We start from the raw sequence: 18,860 nt of genomic DNA on the forward strand, positions 1-18,860 counted from the left end.
AAACTTTAAGCAGATTTGAATAAAACTAGAGTGACTTTCCTAGTCCTGGAGGTGGGGTTTGTATCTGTCACTTTTAAATTTTTATCTTTTTTCCTTTTCTTTCTTTCTTCCTTCTTTTTTTGAAGGCAGAGTTTCTCTGTGTAACAGGCTCTGACTGTCCTGCGACTCACTCGGTAGACCAGGCTGACCTCAAACTCACAGAGATCTGCCAGCCTCTGCCTTAAGAGTGCTGGAATTAAAGGTGTGCGCCAGGCTGGGCTTATTCTTTCTCAATGTGCACGTGTGTCTGCCTGTCTGTATGTGCACCACATGCATGTGATGCCTTTGGGGGCCAGAAGAGGGCATCAGACTCACTAGAATGGGAGTTACAGGCACTTAAGAGCCCCAGTGCGGGTGCTGGGCTCTGAGCCCAGGTCCTCTTGAGGAGCAGTCAGAGCTCTAGACTGTTGGGCCCTCCCTCCCACCCATCACACGTTTCAAAGTTAAGTCTGGCCCTCCAGGAGTACTGACTCCAAGTTGGCCTGGGAAACCTGAAAGAAACAACAGCTGTGGGCAAGTGTAATCTGAAGCCTAGAGAGGGCCTGGCAATGTTGCCATTCACTTCTGTTGGTGCCACTGGATGGCTGTGGAACCAGCGGTTGTAGGGGAGAGTGACAGCAGAAGCCCTGTCTGCTTAGCAGGCCCCAGAGCTCCAGGCCTGAAGCCCAACTTACCTTTGACCTGGCCCCATCTGGATGGTGGAAATACCATGTGTGTCAACTCCAAACGCTACCTGGGGTTCCTTTTGCTGGCTCCCTTCTGGAGGCCCCTCCCACCTGGCATTTCCTCAGCACTGTGGGATACAGAGACAAGCTGGAGAGGGCTGAATGTCAAGTAGAGTCACATATTTTATTCGAGCCTCATTTCTTTAGAGAAAGGGGAGCAGAGAGGAGAGGAGGTGGTTGGAGATGGTCTGGCACAGTTCCCAGAGACGTGGGTTATGTGCAGGAAGCTGAACACTAGAAATCTGCTGAAGGTGACATCTGGGACACCTGGAGACAGACCTCCGAGACAACTGTCGGCCTTGAGTCAGGCAGCCTGGGAGTATGATGGGCATGTGATCCCAGCACCCAGTAAGCAGGAAGTCAGCAGTGGAGGGTCACAGAGCCAGGACGGATGGCTTGTACCCAGTCTGGATCTCATGCCCGAGTGATGCCTTTTGGGCCGGGAGGGTTTGCCAGGGTAATCTGCCTGCTATCTATTTTCAGTTCACCTACCAAGCATCCTCATCGCACTAGGACAAGTCTGGACGAGCATGTGGCTGCTTCCTCTCCGATGGACTTGTCTGAGGTGTCTCAGGTGGAATCTGAGACTGGGAGCCTGAGGCCCCAAAGCGATAGGCGGTGAAGTAGTTCCGCCAGGGGCTGCGAGACCTTGCCTTGGTTCTAGGCTGGGGCCTCCTGTGTCTCTTTGATGCCAACTCCAGCTCTTCTTCTGTCTCTGGTTCCGTCTGGGCATCTGTCTCAAGCTCTGTGTCTAGCTCCAGGTCAGATTTGACTTGCATCTCAGACTCCAGCTCAGATTCAGCGTCCAGCTCTGTCTCATGGTCCAAGTCCAGGTTCAGGTCCGGGCTGAGCCCCAGCCCGCTGTTCTTTTCAGAATTCAGTAAGCCATCCAGGTCCAGGTCAAAGTCTAAGTCGTCCTCAATGGGCTTGTGGGTCTTGTAGTTTGGACTTGCACGTTGGGGAGCGTCTATGATGCTACTACCGGTTTTATGTCTTAGATTGCTCAGGTTGCCATTCTGAAACAACACACATTTGGAGACTTAACCAGCGGGGGACTGGAGACATGGCTCAATGGGTAAGAGCACTGGCTGCTCTTCTAGAGGACCTGAGTTCAGTTCCCAGCACCCACATGGCAGCTCACAACTGTCTGTAACTCCAGTTTCAGGGGATCTGACACCTTCACACCAGTGCACATAAAATAAAGTTAAATAAAATATGAATGACTTAATCAGTGTATTTCACTTCCAAGCAGTCAAGGGATTTCAGAATATATCCAGGAATTAAGGACCTAGAACCAAAGTTTGTTTTTTTGGTTTTATGAGACAGGGTTTCTCTGTATTGTTTTGGAGGCTGTCGGTCCAGCCCGGCCTCGAACACACAGAGATCCGCCTGCCTCTGCCTCCCGAGTGCTGGGATTAAAGGTCCTAGAACCAAAGTTTTGTTGCCCAGATCTGCTTCAGACCTCAGTGTTTTAAAGTTCTTCACTATTCTTTGGGTTCAGTTAACCCCAACATCTGCTGTCTGATTTTTCTAGCTAGACTGGATTTCACGAGACTTTTCTTTCTTTCTTTCCTTTCTTCCTTCCTTCCTTCCCTTCTTTCTTTTTTGCTCTCAGTTGCCAACCCTAACACAACCCAGACATCTAAGGGCCTTTAAGGCTGTGTCTCTCACTTCAAGCTGCGGCGCCCTCCCTTCGCCCTAGCCATGCTGGTGCCAGGGACTGCCTGGCTTCACCTGCCTGATCCATCCCCATCTTGTCCACATACATGTGGACATTCTTCATTCTAGATGCAGATCAAAGATGGGGGGGGCCAGGCTCCCAGCCTCCTCTGTGATCCAACTGCCCCCTCGAGTGCACTCCTGGTTTATTTACAAATCCATCCGTAGCCAGACTCTAAGCTCCTTGTTGTAGAACAGGGCCAGGTTCTAGATGTTCCCAGTATCAGATACTTGCGGGTACATTCCACAACGCTCACCCTTTCTCTCTTTCTGAAACAGCCTTCCTTCCTCCTTCCCGGCTTGTTATTTCAGGGTGTCTTTTGCTGTCTCCTCAGCCCTAACCTGATGGTACTCTGTCACTGCTACTCTATCCTAGTCTACCAGTGACGCTTCCCCCAGAGAGCTCAGACTTGTAATAATTTACACCTGACTACCCTGTGATGGCTAAAGAAACTCAATATGGTACCAGGCATCCCTTAAGGGCAATTGACCTTTGCCCTAGAATTTCTGTGAGATCCTAGGGACCTGTGGGTGAGATAAGAATGAGACAATGAGCGGGCGGTGGTGGCGCACGACTTTAATCCCAGCACTCGGGAGGCAGAGGCAGGTGGATCTCTGTGAGTTCCAGGCCAGCCTGGTGGTCTGCAGAGCTAGTTTCAGGACAGGCTCCAAAACAATACAGAGAAACCCTGTCTCGAAAAACAAAACAAAAGAATGAGACAACGAAGCCAGGCAGTATTGGCCCCAGAGGCAGGTGGATCTCTGTGAGTTCGAGGCCAGTCTGGTCTACAGAGTGAGTTCCAGGACAGCCAGGGCTACACAGAGAAACCCTGTCTCAAAAATAAATAAATAAATCCCCATCGCGAGGCATTTAACCACTTGCTTCCTGCTTTTGTAAACTTGCTTCCTGCTGTGCAGCTGGGATGAAGTGTCCTGGCCTTTTTATTGCTATACAGTGGGAAAGAGGAACAACTGAAAGGAATAATTTCCTTGCCAGCCGTGGATCCCATAAGTAACTGTAGTGTGCTCCTTTGCTATCTACCTGTTTAAACCCTGCCTGCAGCAAACCCTTCAGAACAGCATGCCGTTTGGCTCCAAGGCTGCCGTCTTTCTGCTAGCAGTAAGATTAAATTCATTTCATCTAAATCTGAATTGAGTCTAAGTCTGTGGTCTTTCCCAGTGCCTTCACCCACTGGCAAGTCCTCAGAATGCTTGCTGCAGGTGGGGGGGCACCTGAGTGACAGCAGACCGGAAGTGCTATGCTCTGGTCTTGTTGACAGCGGAAAACGAGGCTCATAACCTGTGAGACATCTGGCTGGGCAGACGGGGGGGGGGTCCCGCGAGGGAGGGGGGAGGAGAGGGGATGGGGATGAAGAAGAGCTGTGGTGTTCTGTTTGTCTGACTATGATTCACTTCTCCAAATATTTTGAAATATTTATTGTGGCAGCACTTTTCTTGTCATAAAAATGCAAACTATTAAAACAAAGAGTTGGGCTGGAGAGATGGCTCAGAGGTTAAGAGCACTGACTGCTCTTCCAGAGGACCTGAGTTCAATTCCCAGCAACCACACGGTGGCTCACAACCATCCGTAATGAGATCTGGTGCCCTCTTCTGGCCTGCAGACATACATGGAGGCAGGATGTTGTATTCATAATAAATCAATCTTTAAAAAACAAGCAAACAAAAAATCCAAAGAGTTGACTGAAAATAATTCCAGGCCATGAGATAACACGGTGTGTCTACTGTGTCTTGGCTTCCTGCAGACTCTGATCTGGGAAGCCCGAGGTCCACCAGGGTCTCTACTTAGGGCTAAGGAATGGTTCACATTGCGGGTGTGTGTGCCCTCCTCTTTTCAGTCTGGCCATGACGAACACATCCTCATTACTCACAATGTAAATCATCTCAACGTCCTGGAGGGCAGCCATGGCTTCTACTCATCAGACTTAGGACTCCCCCCGGGAGGTGGCGGTTGTGGAGGCTCTAAGGCCTGTGCAGGGGAGGATTTCAAGTATCTAGCAATTGGTGTGAACCTAGCCACAGGTGATGTGCAAGGATGTCTGAGGCCTCCGCTGGGCTGGGCTGGGATCCTGGACGGGACATCCAGGAGCTGTGGCAGTGGAGGTTCTTGAAGGCTCGGGTCTCTGCCAGGTACGACTGGCCTCAGATGCTGGTGCAGGGGCAGCCCAGCCTTTCTCGGACACCCTTCACCTCTGACCAGGGACCCCCTGCCCCTACTCTTCTCCCCCGTTCCTGAGGCTCCACGTCATCCAACCTTGTCTGACTCTGAGTAGGTTTCCTGTATCACTGTCTCAGTTGCATCTATGCTTAACTCCGACGGCTCGGGCATCTTCCTTGATAAGGCAAACAGCACGGCGTCGTGCAGGCTGAGGAAGAGCTGGGCCTTCGTGATGCCCTCGTCGAAGAAAGCATTCTTCTCAAACGACTTGACCACAGAGGCTGCAGACCAAACCCAAAGGCACAGGTGTCAATGCCTGGGAGCAGAGACCCTGGCAGGTACAAGACACATTCTCTCTTCACAGGGAGGAAGGTACTCACTGTGGCAGCCTGAGATGAGCACCAAGATGTTGGCGTTGTAGAACGCATTACACATCTGCAGGGAGAGAGCCAGTGAGCCAGAGTCAGAGAGCCCCATGCCCACCAGCTCCCTGGGGCCTAACTCCGTCAGTTATCCTCTTGCTGGGGAGCCTGTACCTCTGCCTTCCAAGCCCATGAGCGTTTTGTGAGGCCAGGAACACAGGAGCCAATCAGTGCGTCTCGTGGTGGGTGGGGAGTGGTGGGGAGGGTCTGCCCAATTCCCAAGCAGGAGGACTATGCCTGTGGTAGTGTTTACACGAGAAAGCCTCAGGATAGACAGGGTGATGATGCTCCTGGGAACTTTCTAGGTGTGAGCCACCATGTGGGTGCTGGGAATTGAACCCACAACCTCTGGAAGAACAGTCAGTGCTCTTAACGGCTGAGCCACATCTCCAGCCTCATGCTCTTTATTTTAGGGAAGTGGAACATAAGAAAGTCCTCCAGCAAGAGGTGGACAGAGCCGTTACAGGAGAATGAGGAAGCCTAGACTTTAGGATGCAGATGTGGACCATGCGTCTCACAGCTGTAAGGCAGAGGGTCCCGAATGGCCTGGGTCAGAAAACTTTCTGTGTAGGTCAGGTGTGGGTGCCAGGATACAGGGTGCCTCTTTAAGAATGGGGGGGCAAGAGAGGGGTGATGGAGGATGTCCTTCTGTATGCTGTGAATATGTGTTTCTCTTATTGATTGATGAACAAAGCTGTTTCGGCCAATGGACAGGCAGGATGTAGCCAGGCGAGGAATCCAAACAGGGATAGAGAAAGGTAGGAGGAGGAGTCAGGGAGACGCCATGCGGTTTCTGGGAAGTTAGGATGCCTGGGCAGTAACCCAGTAAGCCAAGACCACGTGGAGACACATAGATTAATAGAAATGGGTCTAAAATTAAGAGAGCTAGCCAATAAGAAGCCCGAGCCATTGGCCAAACAGTTTATAATTAATATAAGCCTCTGTGTGTTTATTTGGGACTGACTTGCTGCAGGGTCTGACAGAACAGAAAAATTCTGTCCTCAGAGGGGAGGTGAAAGAGCCAGGAAAAGCCAGGTGCTCGAGGCTCTGAAGCACCAAGGCTTGGAGTTTTGAAAACAGGGCTGCTGGGAGAACGGACGGCAACAGTGTGCAGTCATCAGGCAGGCGGCGTCTGAGAGTCACTCAGAGCTTCCTGTGTGCTGGGCAGAGGCTCTGCCAGCCTTAGAGACGCTCAGGGTCAGCTCTCTAGGTGGTGTTGATGAGCCTCCGAGTGCTGGGATTAAAGGCCTGCGCCGCCACCACCACCGGGCCAAGAGGCATGCTTCTTTAGGGGTGTGAAGGTTCCCTGAAGCAGGATCCAAGTCAGAAGCGGGCACGCCCATCAAAGGGGCACGGCTCACGGTGGGGGCAGATCTGGGAGGGAGCCTTTGTGAGCAGGGGTAGGGCAGAGACAAAGGCCTGAAAGGAAAAGTCGGCCACACTGTCTGCTCTGTGAGGAAGGCAGAAGCTTCTCAGAGAGGGGGGGCCCTGCTGGCAGCCCATAGGCAGCTGAAAGGCGGGGTGGGGGGCTGTTGGTCCTCCACAGCTGTCCTGGAGTCCCACAGCTGGTGGACACAGATGCTGCCTGGTGATATTAAGAAGCACCACCCCCACCCCACCCCACCCCACCCCACCCCCAGAGAAACGATGAATGATTCGTGCCTAGGGAACTGACTGCTGGAGGTCAACAAATCGGACCTGGTTCATTTCCTTTTATTTTGATTGGCTTTAAACCACCTCAGTGTCTCCGTCGCTAGCCACCATGATTCACAGAATTACACTGGGACAGGGGTATGTGTGGCAGGGGATCAGAACCTAGGGCCAGGCCTCTGTGGTGCTTACCTGCCTCAGTATAACCGAAGCCTGGTTATCCACATAGTGCACCATGGAGAAGTCCAGGATGATGGTGTGGATGCTGGGCTGCATGCTCGTATCTGAGTAAGGGATGATGATGGACCTGGATCTACTCTGTGCTAAGCTTTCTGAGGTCTCGGGAGGTGGGAGTGAACTGTTCCTTGAGGGGTTGTTGGACAGCCAGATTTTGTCAGTGTCCTCGAAGCTCTGCCCTAGGTTTTTCTGCGATGTGGAAGACACGGTGTAGGGGACCTGTCCCTCCGACGTGCTTTCGCTCATGTCCCCATTGCTCAGGTAGGAGCATCGGATCAGGTTAATGGATGACTGGTCGTGCTCCTGTTTGCTTTCGTACCGCTCTGTGTAGACAATCTGGGATGACAGAGAAAGGCGGGACCCCGATGAGACTCAACCAGGACTGAAGTCCTTGCAAGCGCCGTGTTTCCATGGCTCCCCCGGTTCTCCTTGGAAGTTGTACCCATCATGCATTTTTTAAGCTTGGCCGTCCCACTATCACTTCAAGTTTACAATCAGAGCCATATCATAGCTTGTCACCTCACTGGTCCACAGACTCTTTCCCCAACTGCTTGTATCCATGAGTGACATTCACTAGTCTGTGACTTGAAGTCACCTTCAACTCATGCATTTCCATCATTCGTGGGTCCCAATGAGTCTCCAGGGTTACCACACCTTCCTGTAAAGTGCTTTCTTTCTTCCTTTTTACATGTGTGTATATATATATATGCATGTATGTATGTATATATGTATGCGTAATGCATGCCTGCATGTATGTGTCTATGTGTATTGTACGGCATATACCTGAGGCCAAATACATCACATGTATGCAGGAGGCCAAAAGAGGGCGACAGATCCCCTAGAAATGCAATCACAGGCAGTTGTGAGCCACCCAATGTGGGTGCTGGACACTGAACTGGGTCCTTGGGAAGAGCAGTGAGTGATGTCACCCACTGAGCCATATATTCTGTCAGGCTTTCCTGGGCACCTGCTTGCACACATGCAAGTCTCTCACCCAGTGGCTCGTTTCTGGGTACCTGCTTCAATCTCCATCTGCCTCTGGTCTCCTGGGAGATCCGAGAGGCTGGTATACACGTGCATGGACAGCACCAAGAGTTGGAAGTGCTACATCATGCAAGGCCCTAGCGTGGCGGCCTCTGCATATGGGCAGCAATGGTTGATCTTGTCGTTGTGACTGGATTCATGATCACTGCCCTGTCCCTTCTCCCTCACCCTCCACAGTGCTGTGCCTGCCTGACAATGTCAGTTTCAGGGTCCCTACCAGTTCTACTGGCATACAGGACCCTCTGTCTCTCTTGTGGCAGCACAAATCCACTTGCTAAGCGGTACCTCAGGATTCCCGAGTTCACGCCACTCTGTTTACTCAAGTCGTCAGAGTTGTTAGAAGCTAAACATTGTTCAGAAGACGGACAACTGTACAGTGCTGTGCGTCACTATTCCTAGTGTGCATTCAAGGTGGCTGGAGAGCCGGCTCAACAGTCAAGAGCACCTGCTGCTCTTGCAGAGGATCAGGGTTCCGTTCCCAGCATCCATTTCAGGCAGCTCACAACCACCTATAACTCCAGCTCCAGGACATCTGATGCCTTCTTATCTGTGTAAACACCTGCATATATACACACACCATACATACACACATATACACACACAATATATGCATATATAAACACACCATATATACACACATACATAGATATATACACACAATATATGCATACACACCATGTATATTTCTATACACAATATATATACAATATATGCATACATGTACACCATACATACACAAACATATATATATACACATGTCCATACACATCCATATACATACATCACACACATCATCTACACATACCATATAAACACCTACATATATATACACAGATACACACACATATATATACATATACCATAAACACATATATATACACATACACACATTCACAAATGTATATACATATGTACACACACATATGTATGTATATACACATACATAAATTAAAAAGTAAAAAATTTCGAATTGTACCATTATTTATCATCTAGAAAGAAAAAAATATTCAATTATATACTTGGATTATACAAATATCAGAAATTTGAAAGATGTTTACTTTATGATTGGAAAATACATTATATTACGTCACATTAATGGAGAGTTGACTCCCTAATTTAATTTTACAAGCTTAGCTATGGACTGCTAAACCTTACAGCCACTCAGTGTGGTGCAGTGGCACACATATATAATTCCAGGATTTGGGATGCCACATGATGATTTCGGTGACCTTGAGGCCAGCCTGGAATACACAGTGACACCCTATGTCAACAACATCAAGGTGGGTGTGGTGGCATCCCAGCATTTGGGAGGCAGAGACAGTAAGGTCAAGAGTTCAAGACCAGAAAGGTATGGAGTACATGCCTTTAATTCCACCACTTGGGGGGAAACAGCAGGTGGATCTCGGTGAGTTCAAGGCCAGCTTGGTTTACATAGTGAGTTCCAAGCCAGCCAGGGCTATATAGTGAGACCCTGCCTATATACGTGTGTGTCTGTGTGTGTTCACACTCACGTGTACGTGAGTGTGTGCATACTTGAGTGCGCGTGTGGAGTGTGTGTGTACGTATATAATTAAAGGATAGCAAGGCAGTAGTGGCGTATACCTTTATTCTTGGTACTTGGGAGGTAGAGGCAAGGGGATGTCTATGAGTTCAAGGCCAGCCTGGTCTACAGAATGAGTTCTAGGAGAGCCAGGGCTACACAGATAATCCCTGCTTTGAAAAATAAGAGAGAGAGAGACAGACAGACAGACAGAGCAGAGACAGAGACACAGAGAGAGACAGAGACAGAGAGACAGAGAGAGAGAGGGAGGGAGGGAGGGAAGGAGGGAGGGAGGGAAGGAAGAGGAAGAAAGAAAAGGAAACCCACACATATCACACATATAAAGTATGTGTCAAAGCCACTCCACATTCTTCTTCTATCCCCACCATCACTCTCGACATCACATGGTGTCTCTCTCTGTGTCTGTCTGTCTGTCTGTCTGTCTGTCTGTCTCTCTCTCTCTCTTTGTCTCTGTCTGTCTGTCTCTGTCTCTCTGACTGTCTCTCTCTCTCTATATATATATATGTATATATATGTGTGTGTAATGGTCTGTTTATCTTTAAAGGAAAAGGGCGTGGCTCACCCTGGTCTCTGGCTCCAGCTCTTCACAGTCGCAGAAACACCTACAAATTTTGTTTTCCGATATGCCGGCGTAACTTTCACTGAACAGGGCGAACACTTCTTCTTCTTTAAGAGGCATCCTCACCATGTTGACCTGGGGGACACAAGAGGGGTCACGCTGGGGATAGGTGGTGGGCAGGGAGGCCCCAGGGTGTGAGGGGTGCCTGGCGGGCGGGGGCCCTCACCTCTTTTAGCAACTTGTGCTTCAGGTTGTACACGTTGACGAATGTGATGGAGTTGCAGCACTGCAGGATTTTCACCCCGGGGATGAGCACCACCTGCGAGGCAAGGCGAGGCGGTGGGCAGGGAGCGAGGGCCGCACAGCGCCGACCGCCGGCTCCCAGGGACCAAAGATCCCGCTCCAATCAACTCCCAGCACGCGCTCTCTCTGTCTCTGTCTCTGTCTCACTGTGTGGGAGCTGGAACTGGACCTCCGCTGACCGCTGCCTCCGGAGTACTGCGGGCAAAAGCAAGCCAACGCCTCCACACCTGTGAGCCCTGCCTCGTACGCGTAAGCACTCTTGATGTCGCACTCCCTTATCTAGCCTTCTTCTCCCACAAGCTCACCATGAGAGGGCTCTCTGCTGGCTGTCCCCCGGAGCCTCAGGCCCCCCATTGCCTGTGAGTGGGCTGTGGTGCTTTGGGGAAGGGCTGGGGCTGAGCTGCCTATTCTTTCTTAACCCCTGTCCTGTGTGTGCGTGTGTGCATATGCACATGTAGGCGTGTGTGTGCACGTGTGTGCGTATGAGTGTGTGTGTATGCATGTGTGGAACACAGAGGTCCACAGGTCAAGGTCAGTGTCTTCCTCAGTCGGGGTCCACTGCTTACTGAGGCAGGGTCTCTCACAGAATGCAGGCTCTAGGATTCATTTGGTCTAGATACCCAGCTTGCCCCAGGGATGTCCTCTCCTGCCTCCCAAGCACTGAGGTCCCAGAGAGCTCGTCGTGCGTGCGTGGCACCGGCTTTATCCACGGGCCATCTGCCCCATCCCTGGGCTGGCTCCCTACCTCCCGGTAGTCGTTGATGTTTCTGTAAATGTTGGTGTTGGGGATCTGACCCAAGACGAGGATCTTGGTTCTGGAAGGAAATGCGCTTGCCTTAGGTCCCCGTGCCCTTTCCTTGCCGCGGCTGTCCTCCACTTACCAGAGGCCGAGTACCTGTGCGAGCGAACGGTGATGACGAAGAAAGCAAAGACGAGCGAGATCAGGAGTCCGATGTCCAGTCCCAGAAATATCGCCGAGGAGAACGTCACCATCCAAACAACCTTGTAAGAAAGGGGCGCAGGGGGGAGGAGACCGTGAGAACGAGGGGCATGGAGGCGCCAGGCCTACCCCAGAAGGCTTGGCCCTAGAGGCCGTCTAGATGTGCTCTGATAGACCCCCGATCATCTCTCCCTTCATTCCTTTCCTGAAATGCCAGTGTCCCTGCCTACAAAATGGAGACAATGTTATCTACCTCGCGGATGGTAGGATGGGTTGACATGAGAAATCCCACTGGGAGAGCCAATCAGAACTCATGGAATGATAGTGAACTGTCTGTAATAGTTGTTATACCTATGAATTTTATTTTAAAATTTTTATTTATTTTGTGTACGTATGTGAATGCTCATGTTGGTGTGGTCGTCATGTGTATGTGCATAGGTGAGTGTACACGTATGTGTCTGCATGTGGATACCAGAGGAACTATACACTTTGTGTTTTTCAGACTGGGTCTCACATTGGCCTAGAACGCCCCATAAGCTAGGCTGGGATTCTAAGTGTGTGTCACAACACCCAGCTTTCTTATGTGGGCTCTAGGGTCTTGAGTGGCAAGCAGTTACAGACGGAGCCTGGCTGGCTCTGCCCCTTCTGCAGGCTGCAACTCCATCCATCCCCCCAAGCCCCTCACCCCCGTGGCATCTGTACTCACACAGTCATACTGATCCTGCCTCCACAGACTGGGTAAGTTGTAAATGGTTTCAAGGTAGGGTATCACATTGCTCAAGATGATCCCTGCCAGCACGGCCTGTGGGGGAAGAAAAACTGCCTTAACTGCCTTGTTCTCTCTTCAGGGATGGCATTCCCAAGTCTGCACAAAGGAACCTGTCTCTTGAAATGCTACATGGGCTTTTTTTTTTTTGTTAAGTGTACAGCATGCCCAAGCTCTGACTCCTGGGTCAAATAAAAACCTTCTCCATTTTTCCCCCTTTCATCTACAGTGCGTCAAGTCCGGCAGGCGAGGCCACACCACAGTCAGACTGATGCAGGGCAGGCCCACGTTTGTGCTTGCATTCCGGGCAGGCTGAGTGAGGACCACCCAGTGCTCAGCAGAGGAAGGCACGGCACGGGCAGAGTCAGGCTTCTTCCCCACTGCTTTATTTCTTTCTTTCTTTCTTTAATTATTTTTTTTTTGGTTTTTCGAGACAGGGTTTCTCTGTATTGTTTTGGAGCCTGTCCTGGAACTCACTCTGTAGACCAGGCTTGGTCTCGAACTCACAGAGATCCACCTGCCTCTGCCTCCCGAGTGCTGGGATCCCCACGGCTTTATTTATTTTCACTTATTTATTGTTTTCTCCAGACAGGGTTTCCCTGTGTGACAGTCCTGTGTCCTGGAATGCCCTGTGTAGACCAGGCCGGCTTCAAACTCACAGAGATCCTCCTGCCTCTGCCTCCCAAGTGCTGGGATTACAGGTGTGCACCACCACTGCCTGGCACTTTTTTTAAAACCTGATCTTGAAGATTATTTATCCTAATACTTTATGTATATGGGTGCTCTGTCTTCATGCACACCAGAAAGAATCTGATCCTGTTACAGATGGTTGTGAGCCACCATGTGGTTGCTGGGAATTGAACTCAGGACCTTTGGAAGGGCAGTCAGTGCTCTTAACCTCTGAGCCATCTTGGGAGAGAGCCTGCTGCTAAGTTTTTAACAATGTCAGAAAGGGGAGGTATGTAGTGGTGTACTTCTTTAATCCAGCACTCAGGAGGAAGAAGAAGGCAGATCTCTGTGAGTTCAAGGTCAGCTTGGTCTATAAAGGGAGTTCTAGGACAGCCAGGGCTGTTACATGGAGAAACTCTGTCTCAAAAAAACAAAAAATAAAAAACAAAGTTTAATAAAAATAAACCAAAATGAAAAAAAAAAAAACAAGTCAGAAATCGTGGGGCAGCATCACAGGGGTTTGTAGAATTTTCTTTCTTTCTTTCTTTCTTTCTTTCTTTCTTTCTTTCTTTCTTTCTTTCTTTCTTTCTTTCTTCCTTCCTTCCTTTCCTCCCTCCTCCTCCTCTTCCTTCTTTCTGTTGTTGTTTTTTGAAACAGGGTTTCTCTGTGTAGCCCTGGACAACTTGGAACTCACTCTGTAGACCAGGCTGGCCCCAGACTCACAGAGATCCACCTGCCTCTGCCTCCCCAGTGCTGGGACTAAAAGTGTTTGCCACCACCACCTAGCTGAATCCTTTGTCTTTTAACCTGAGGCAAGGAATGTCTCCAAGCAATAAATCTCGTCAAAAAGCCATGTAAAGCCAAGTTGGGTCCTTTCTGACTATTATGGGAAAACAGTCACTTCATTAAAAATTAATTACATTCCTACACAATTTTATTTAAAAATACTTTTTTGCTGTTGTTGTTTCTTTGAGGCATGGTCTCTCTATTCTATGTAGCTCTGGTTACCCTGAAACTCACTGCATAGACCAGGCAGGTCAGCAGTCCTCTTGCCTCTGTATACTGGGTGCTACAATTACAAGTGTACGTCACCATGCCTGGTCTGTGTAATTTCCATCATTGAAGAGATAGCCACTGCTAACCTTCTGGTATGTTCTGTGTATTCGGAGCATGAACCTATATTGTTACTTAGAGTCACTTGGTTATAGCTGTAATATAAACGCACACAGTATGGCTAAGGGTCAGGTAATGTCCCAAGCACGGGCAAGAAGAGAGATACAGTGCCCAGAGTCAGTCTGCGGGCCCAACTCCCACTGCTGTGGATTAATTAGCAAGAGGCTGTATGGCAGCAGACACAGAAGGCGGGCAGGAAAATGCTGAGTGTCTGAGTCGCACGGGCCGTGGGGCTCATGCCTCTGATTCCCTTGTTCCTCACTGAGTCCCCGAACGTCAGCTGAACGTACGGCTCAATGAGATGTCATGACTGTGTTTGGCCACTTGCTATGAGTTTGACACCATCTTGTTTTAAGTGAATATATACATGCATTACATACAGACACGGATCACACATAATCATGCTTAATGTCCAACCTTATGATGGAGTCACTACCATGAGTGTGGCTGTCTGAGTTGGCCCATGAGTTTAAGGGTGCTTGTATGCCTAAGCACACACATAGAGGACAGAGAACCCCATTTTTAAAAAAATGCTAGGCTGGCTAGTCATCAAGTCCCAGCAATCCTCCTGCCTCTGCCTGCCTCCTTCTAGCACTGTGCTTACAGGTGCATGAGGCCACACCTGGCTTTTCCATGGGTGCTGACTATCTGAACTCAGGTTCTCACACTTTTTTTTAAAGATTTATTTATTTATTACATATACAGTGTTCTGCCTATATACCAGAAGAGGACACCAGATTGAATTGTAGATGGTTGTGAGCCACCATGTGGTTGCTGGGAATTGAACTCAGGACCTCTGGAAGAGCAGCCAGTGCTCTTAACCACTGAGCCACCTCCCTGGCTCCAAGATGTTATTATTGTAAGAAACAAGAATGGAGCCACCACTGGAGACCAGGAAAACGCAACTTTCCGCATGAAGGCTCTACCAAGATTCCATCTTTCTTTCAAGAGGTATTTACTTTATGTGAATGCGTGACTGCCTGCATGTATGTATGTGCGCCATGTGCATGAAGTGCCTGAGGAGGTCAGACAAGCACAACGACTCCCTGGGGACTGGAGTTACGGGAAGCTGTGAGCTGCCATGTGGGTGCTGGCATCAACCCCCTGGCCTCCTTAGTCACAGAGCCACGGCTCCCGCCCCCAGACCCCGCCATTCCTGACTTACGTGAGTCACTCAGTCCCACTTACGTTGGGCATAGTGTGGAAGAAGCTTCCAATCTTCACCATCAGGAGCACCATCACACCTGCGCCTACCAGAGACGCAAACTGAGGAGACAGAGCCGGTTGGAGAGAAGCCATCAGGAGCAATGCTGGTCCCTGCCTGCAACTGAGGCCGTCTGTTTGCTGGGAAGCGTGACGCTCGCTTTTCTTAGGAGGAGTTGGGGGTTCAGTACGAGTGCCTTTCAGGATCTTAGTGAAACATTTGGCACACAGTAGGCACTTTGTAAGAGCCTTTCAGGATCTTAGTGAAGCATTCGACACATAGTAGGTACTTTGTAAGTGTCAATAAATGCCGACTGCAAAGTTTCAGTTTTCCCTGGAGCCCTTGTCACCACTTGGGACTATGGATCTCCTAAGATATACGGCTTGTATTCCTTCAAAACTTTAGCCTCTCCTCACACAACTCAGAAACTCCACCCCCGAGCAGACACCTCACTGACAGCCCCAAGTTCCCACCATTCTCCTTCCTGTGTAAATAAATGCCCTGTGTGTCCCTGTGTTGTCGGGAGCTTTGACAACTTCCCATCTTGAATGGGGTTTCATCTTTTCTTTGGTTTGTACTTGAGACAGGATCTCATGATGTAGCCCCGGCTGTCTTGGAACTCATTCTGGAGACCAGTTTGGTCTTGAACTCACATAGATCGTCTTGTCTCTGCTTCCACAGTGCTGGGATTAGAGGTGTGCGCCCCACACCCCGTGTGTCTCAGCGTTTAAACGGGTTATTTTGATCTCACGTGGTGAGAATCGGCCTGCATGCATCTATTTGCACAGTGTGTGTGCCTGGTGCTCCAGGAGCCCACAGGAAGATGCTTGTGAGACACCCGATGTGGGTGCTGGGAAGCAAACCTGGGTCCTCTCTAAGAGCAGACACTCTTAACCACTGAGCCGTCTCCCAGACCCCCAGAAGGGCTGGGATTACAGGCATATGCTAGCTACCATGTGCCTCCACCCAGTGATTTTTAAGACAAAGTCTGAGCAAAAATGAAAGCGAGCATGGGGTCCAAACTCTTCCCACACAGACTCTCCACTGGCTAGAGCATTACAATGAGACCCACCCGGATGAAGCAGACAGCCATGTGGACGGACACCCACCTCTTTCCTTTATGGGGATGCACTCGGGATGGGACCTCTTTTCAACACACCTGCTGTCTTCCTCCGGATTTGTCTTGGATAACAGTCCTGGCCATGGCAGCCGTGAACACACAAGATCTGAAGAAGGAGCTGACCAAGTTGCAAAGGCCGATGGCTATCAAATCCTGGGAACAAACAGCAGAGCCTTTGAGCCCACTTTCGTGGGGGAATCTGGCTTGGAGCTAGAGGTGCCCTGCTTGCTGAGGCTGAGGTCAGGGTTCTTAGCCTCAGGGGGCACACGGGGAGGACCGATCCGATCTTCTGCGTCACACTGTGTCTCTCTCTGCCCTAGCCTCTGACCACGGGGAAGCACTTTCTGACTCTTGCTTTCCTCTTTCTCGTGACCCCTGGGACGCGCGGAGAGCTCAGTGTTGGCCTCTCCCCCTTACACTGACCTACGTGTCTGCTGGGACATCGCTTACTTCTGTGTCCCTCTCGACAGTTCGGGAAAGTACCACCTTCAGAGTAGCTGGAGACTTTTCCCAAAAAATAAAAGCAGAGGCCACAGGCAGGGCGTTGCCGCCACGTGCAAGCAGCCTGGTTCTGTGTATGCTACCTGGTGGCACTGGCACCCAGCATGCTCCTGGCTTCTACAGCCATAGGGAAGGAAGACAGGAAGTCTGCTAGCTCAGTGGCACTATGCCATAGGTTGTCTGTCACTCGCTATCATCACTGTTTCGAGACAGGGTCTCATGTAGCCCAGGCTGGCTCCACTTGCTATGAAACGAAGACTGGCCTTTAACTCCTGATCCTGCCTCTGCCTCCCGAGTGCCAGCCACCTGGTTAATTCCTTTGCCTCCCTGCACGATATCCATACCAGGGACTAAAGCTTGTGCGAACTCAAGTGGGCTCCAAGCCACACACCCTCCACTTCTCAGACACCTTGTGTGATCACAGTCCAAATTGTGGTCCCAGTGACTCTGGATAAAGGGAATGTAGCCCTCGCGTTGGTGGAAGGCCCGCATGGGAGAACAATGGTATCGGAGAGCAGGGGCCCATGGTCTCCCTCACCTGGTTGGAATTGACTCTGTAGTTATGCAAGCTGGAAATCTTCTTGCCCAGAGATATGAGCAGAAAGGAGCTCACTAAAGATAAAGACATGGCTTGTAAAATAATTCTGCTAAGAACGCTGAACTCTGGAGTCTCGGGGAACACGAAGCTGGAACAGAAGAGTGTAATTACGGCTGGGTGGCAGGGAGTCCCTTACCACATGTCTCCCACTCCTCCTCGTGCTAGGCAGGCCTCATGGTCCCTCCGCCACCTGTTTTTCCTTCTTAACAATGAAGGACAAACAGAGCAATGCAGGCAGCAGCTTGCCCAGACAGCCAACGAACTGAGCCACGTTATAAAGGACATCAAAACAGCATCCTCTGTGCTTCTCTGGTCCTAGTTCCCACCTTAGTAGTGAGGGCAAGCGCTGGGTGTTACTGGGGGAAATGTCTCTGCTGGTGAGAGCGTTCTGGGGGTGCACTGAAGGTCACCCCTGCATCCAGCATGCTTGAGAGCTAACAGGCTCCACGAGTTCCTTCTGTCCGCACTTTTCCGGACAGGGTTCTACTCACTGCCTTCATTCAGGTCCATACAAATTCCACCCACACCTTCTCTCCTGCAGTTTCTCGCTTGTTTGCTTTGTTTTCGCTTTTTGAGCAAGAGTCTCAGGTATCCCAGGCTGATCTGGAGTTCCTGATCCACCGTCTGTGCCTCCCCAGCGCTGGGGTCACAGCTGTGCGCCGTCGCGCCCGGCTCACAGAACTGTGCACTTTAAAGAATGAATCTTCCGGTGTGTCAACAGGCGGGTGAAAGAGCAGCGCAAATGACTTTTTTTTTTTTTTTGGTTTTTACGAGAGCAAATGACTTTATACCAATATTTGATAATTCAGAGTAAATGAATGAGTGCTTTGAATGACTCAAATTCACGGCGTGTTCTCCGGGAGAGACAGATAACCCAAAGCAGAGACAACGATCACACAGTGTGACCACTGGTAGCTACTGTCAACTTGAAGGATCCAGTCACCTAGGAGATGCGGCTCTGGGCACATCTGGGGGATTCCCTCCATTGCTTTAAGGCGGGAAGACTTGCCCACTGTGGGCGGAGGGGACAGAGGGGAACTGAGTGACAGAGGGGAACTGAGCACATCATGCACCCCTTACCCTCTGCTTCCTGACCTGGAATGCCTTGCGATCGCCCACTTTAAGCTCTGCCAACCCTGACCTCCTCCAGCATGAGAGGCTGTACGCTTATAGTATACACCGCACTGAACCCTTTCTCCCTTAAGTTGCTTTTGTCAGAGAGTATTTTACCAGAAGAAAGTGATGGAGATGCAATAAGAATTTGGTTTAATTACATACAAGCTGGGCATGGGCATTTGCCTGAAAAAAAAAAAAAAACAGAACCTGGGAAGAGGTGTTCAGAGGATCAAGAGTTCAGTATCAGACTTAAAGGTTAGGCTGCAGCTGGGCGGTGGTGGTGCACATCTTTAATCCCAGTACTGGGGAGGCAGAGGAAGGCTGATCTCTGTGAGTTG

The 18,860-nt window shown here is 50.2% G+C and overlaps 1 protein-coding gene across 5 annotated transcripts in view; it reads right to left on the bottom strand.

Annotated features, from left to right (window-relative positions):
* Positions 1-869: 869 nt before the first annotated feature.
* Slc26a8 (solute carrier family 26 member 8) overlaps positions 870-18,860 on the bottom strand; it is a 52,397-nt gene continuing 34,406 nt past the window's right edge. For all 5 annotated transcript variants that reach the window (XM_040732405.1, XM_040732403.1, XM_040732404.1 and 2 more), the window contains 12 exons: positions 17,347-17,494; positions 16,347-16,460; positions 15,172-15,249; positions 12,082-12,177; positions 11,331-11,437; positions 11,181-11,250; positions 10,359-10,451; positions 10,136-10,267; positions 6,924-7,304; positions 5,040-5,094; positions 4,756-4,940; positions 870-1,780 (listed from right to left, as the gene is read on the bottom strand). In XM_040732405.1, the coding sequence (XP_040588339.1) occupies positions 1,274-1,780; positions 4,756-4,940; positions 5,040-5,094; positions 6,924-7,304; positions 10,136-10,267; positions 10,359-10,451; positions 11,181-11,250; positions 11,331-11,437; positions 12,082-12,177; positions 15,172-15,249; positions 16,347-16,460; positions 17,347-17,494 (1,966 nt within the window). In that variant the 3' untranslated portion in view covers positions 870-1,273. The remainder of the gene's footprint in view (positions 1,781-4,755; positions 4,941-5,039; positions 5,095-6,923; positions 7,305-10,135; positions 10,268-10,358; positions 10,452-11,180; positions 11,251-11,330; positions 11,438-12,081; positions 12,178-15,171; positions 15,250-16,346; positions 16,461-17,346; positions 17,495-18,860) is intronic.

This window comes from Mesocricetus auratus, unplaced genomic scaffold, assembly GCF_017639785.1.
Source record: "Mesocricetus auratus isolate SY011 unplaced genomic scaffold, BCM_Maur_2.0 Super-Scaffold_100027, whole genome shotgun sequence".
In the NCBI taxonomy this organism is placed as follows: Eukaryota; Metazoa; Chordata; class Mammalia; order Rodentia; family Cricetidae; genus Mesocricetus; species Mesocricetus auratus.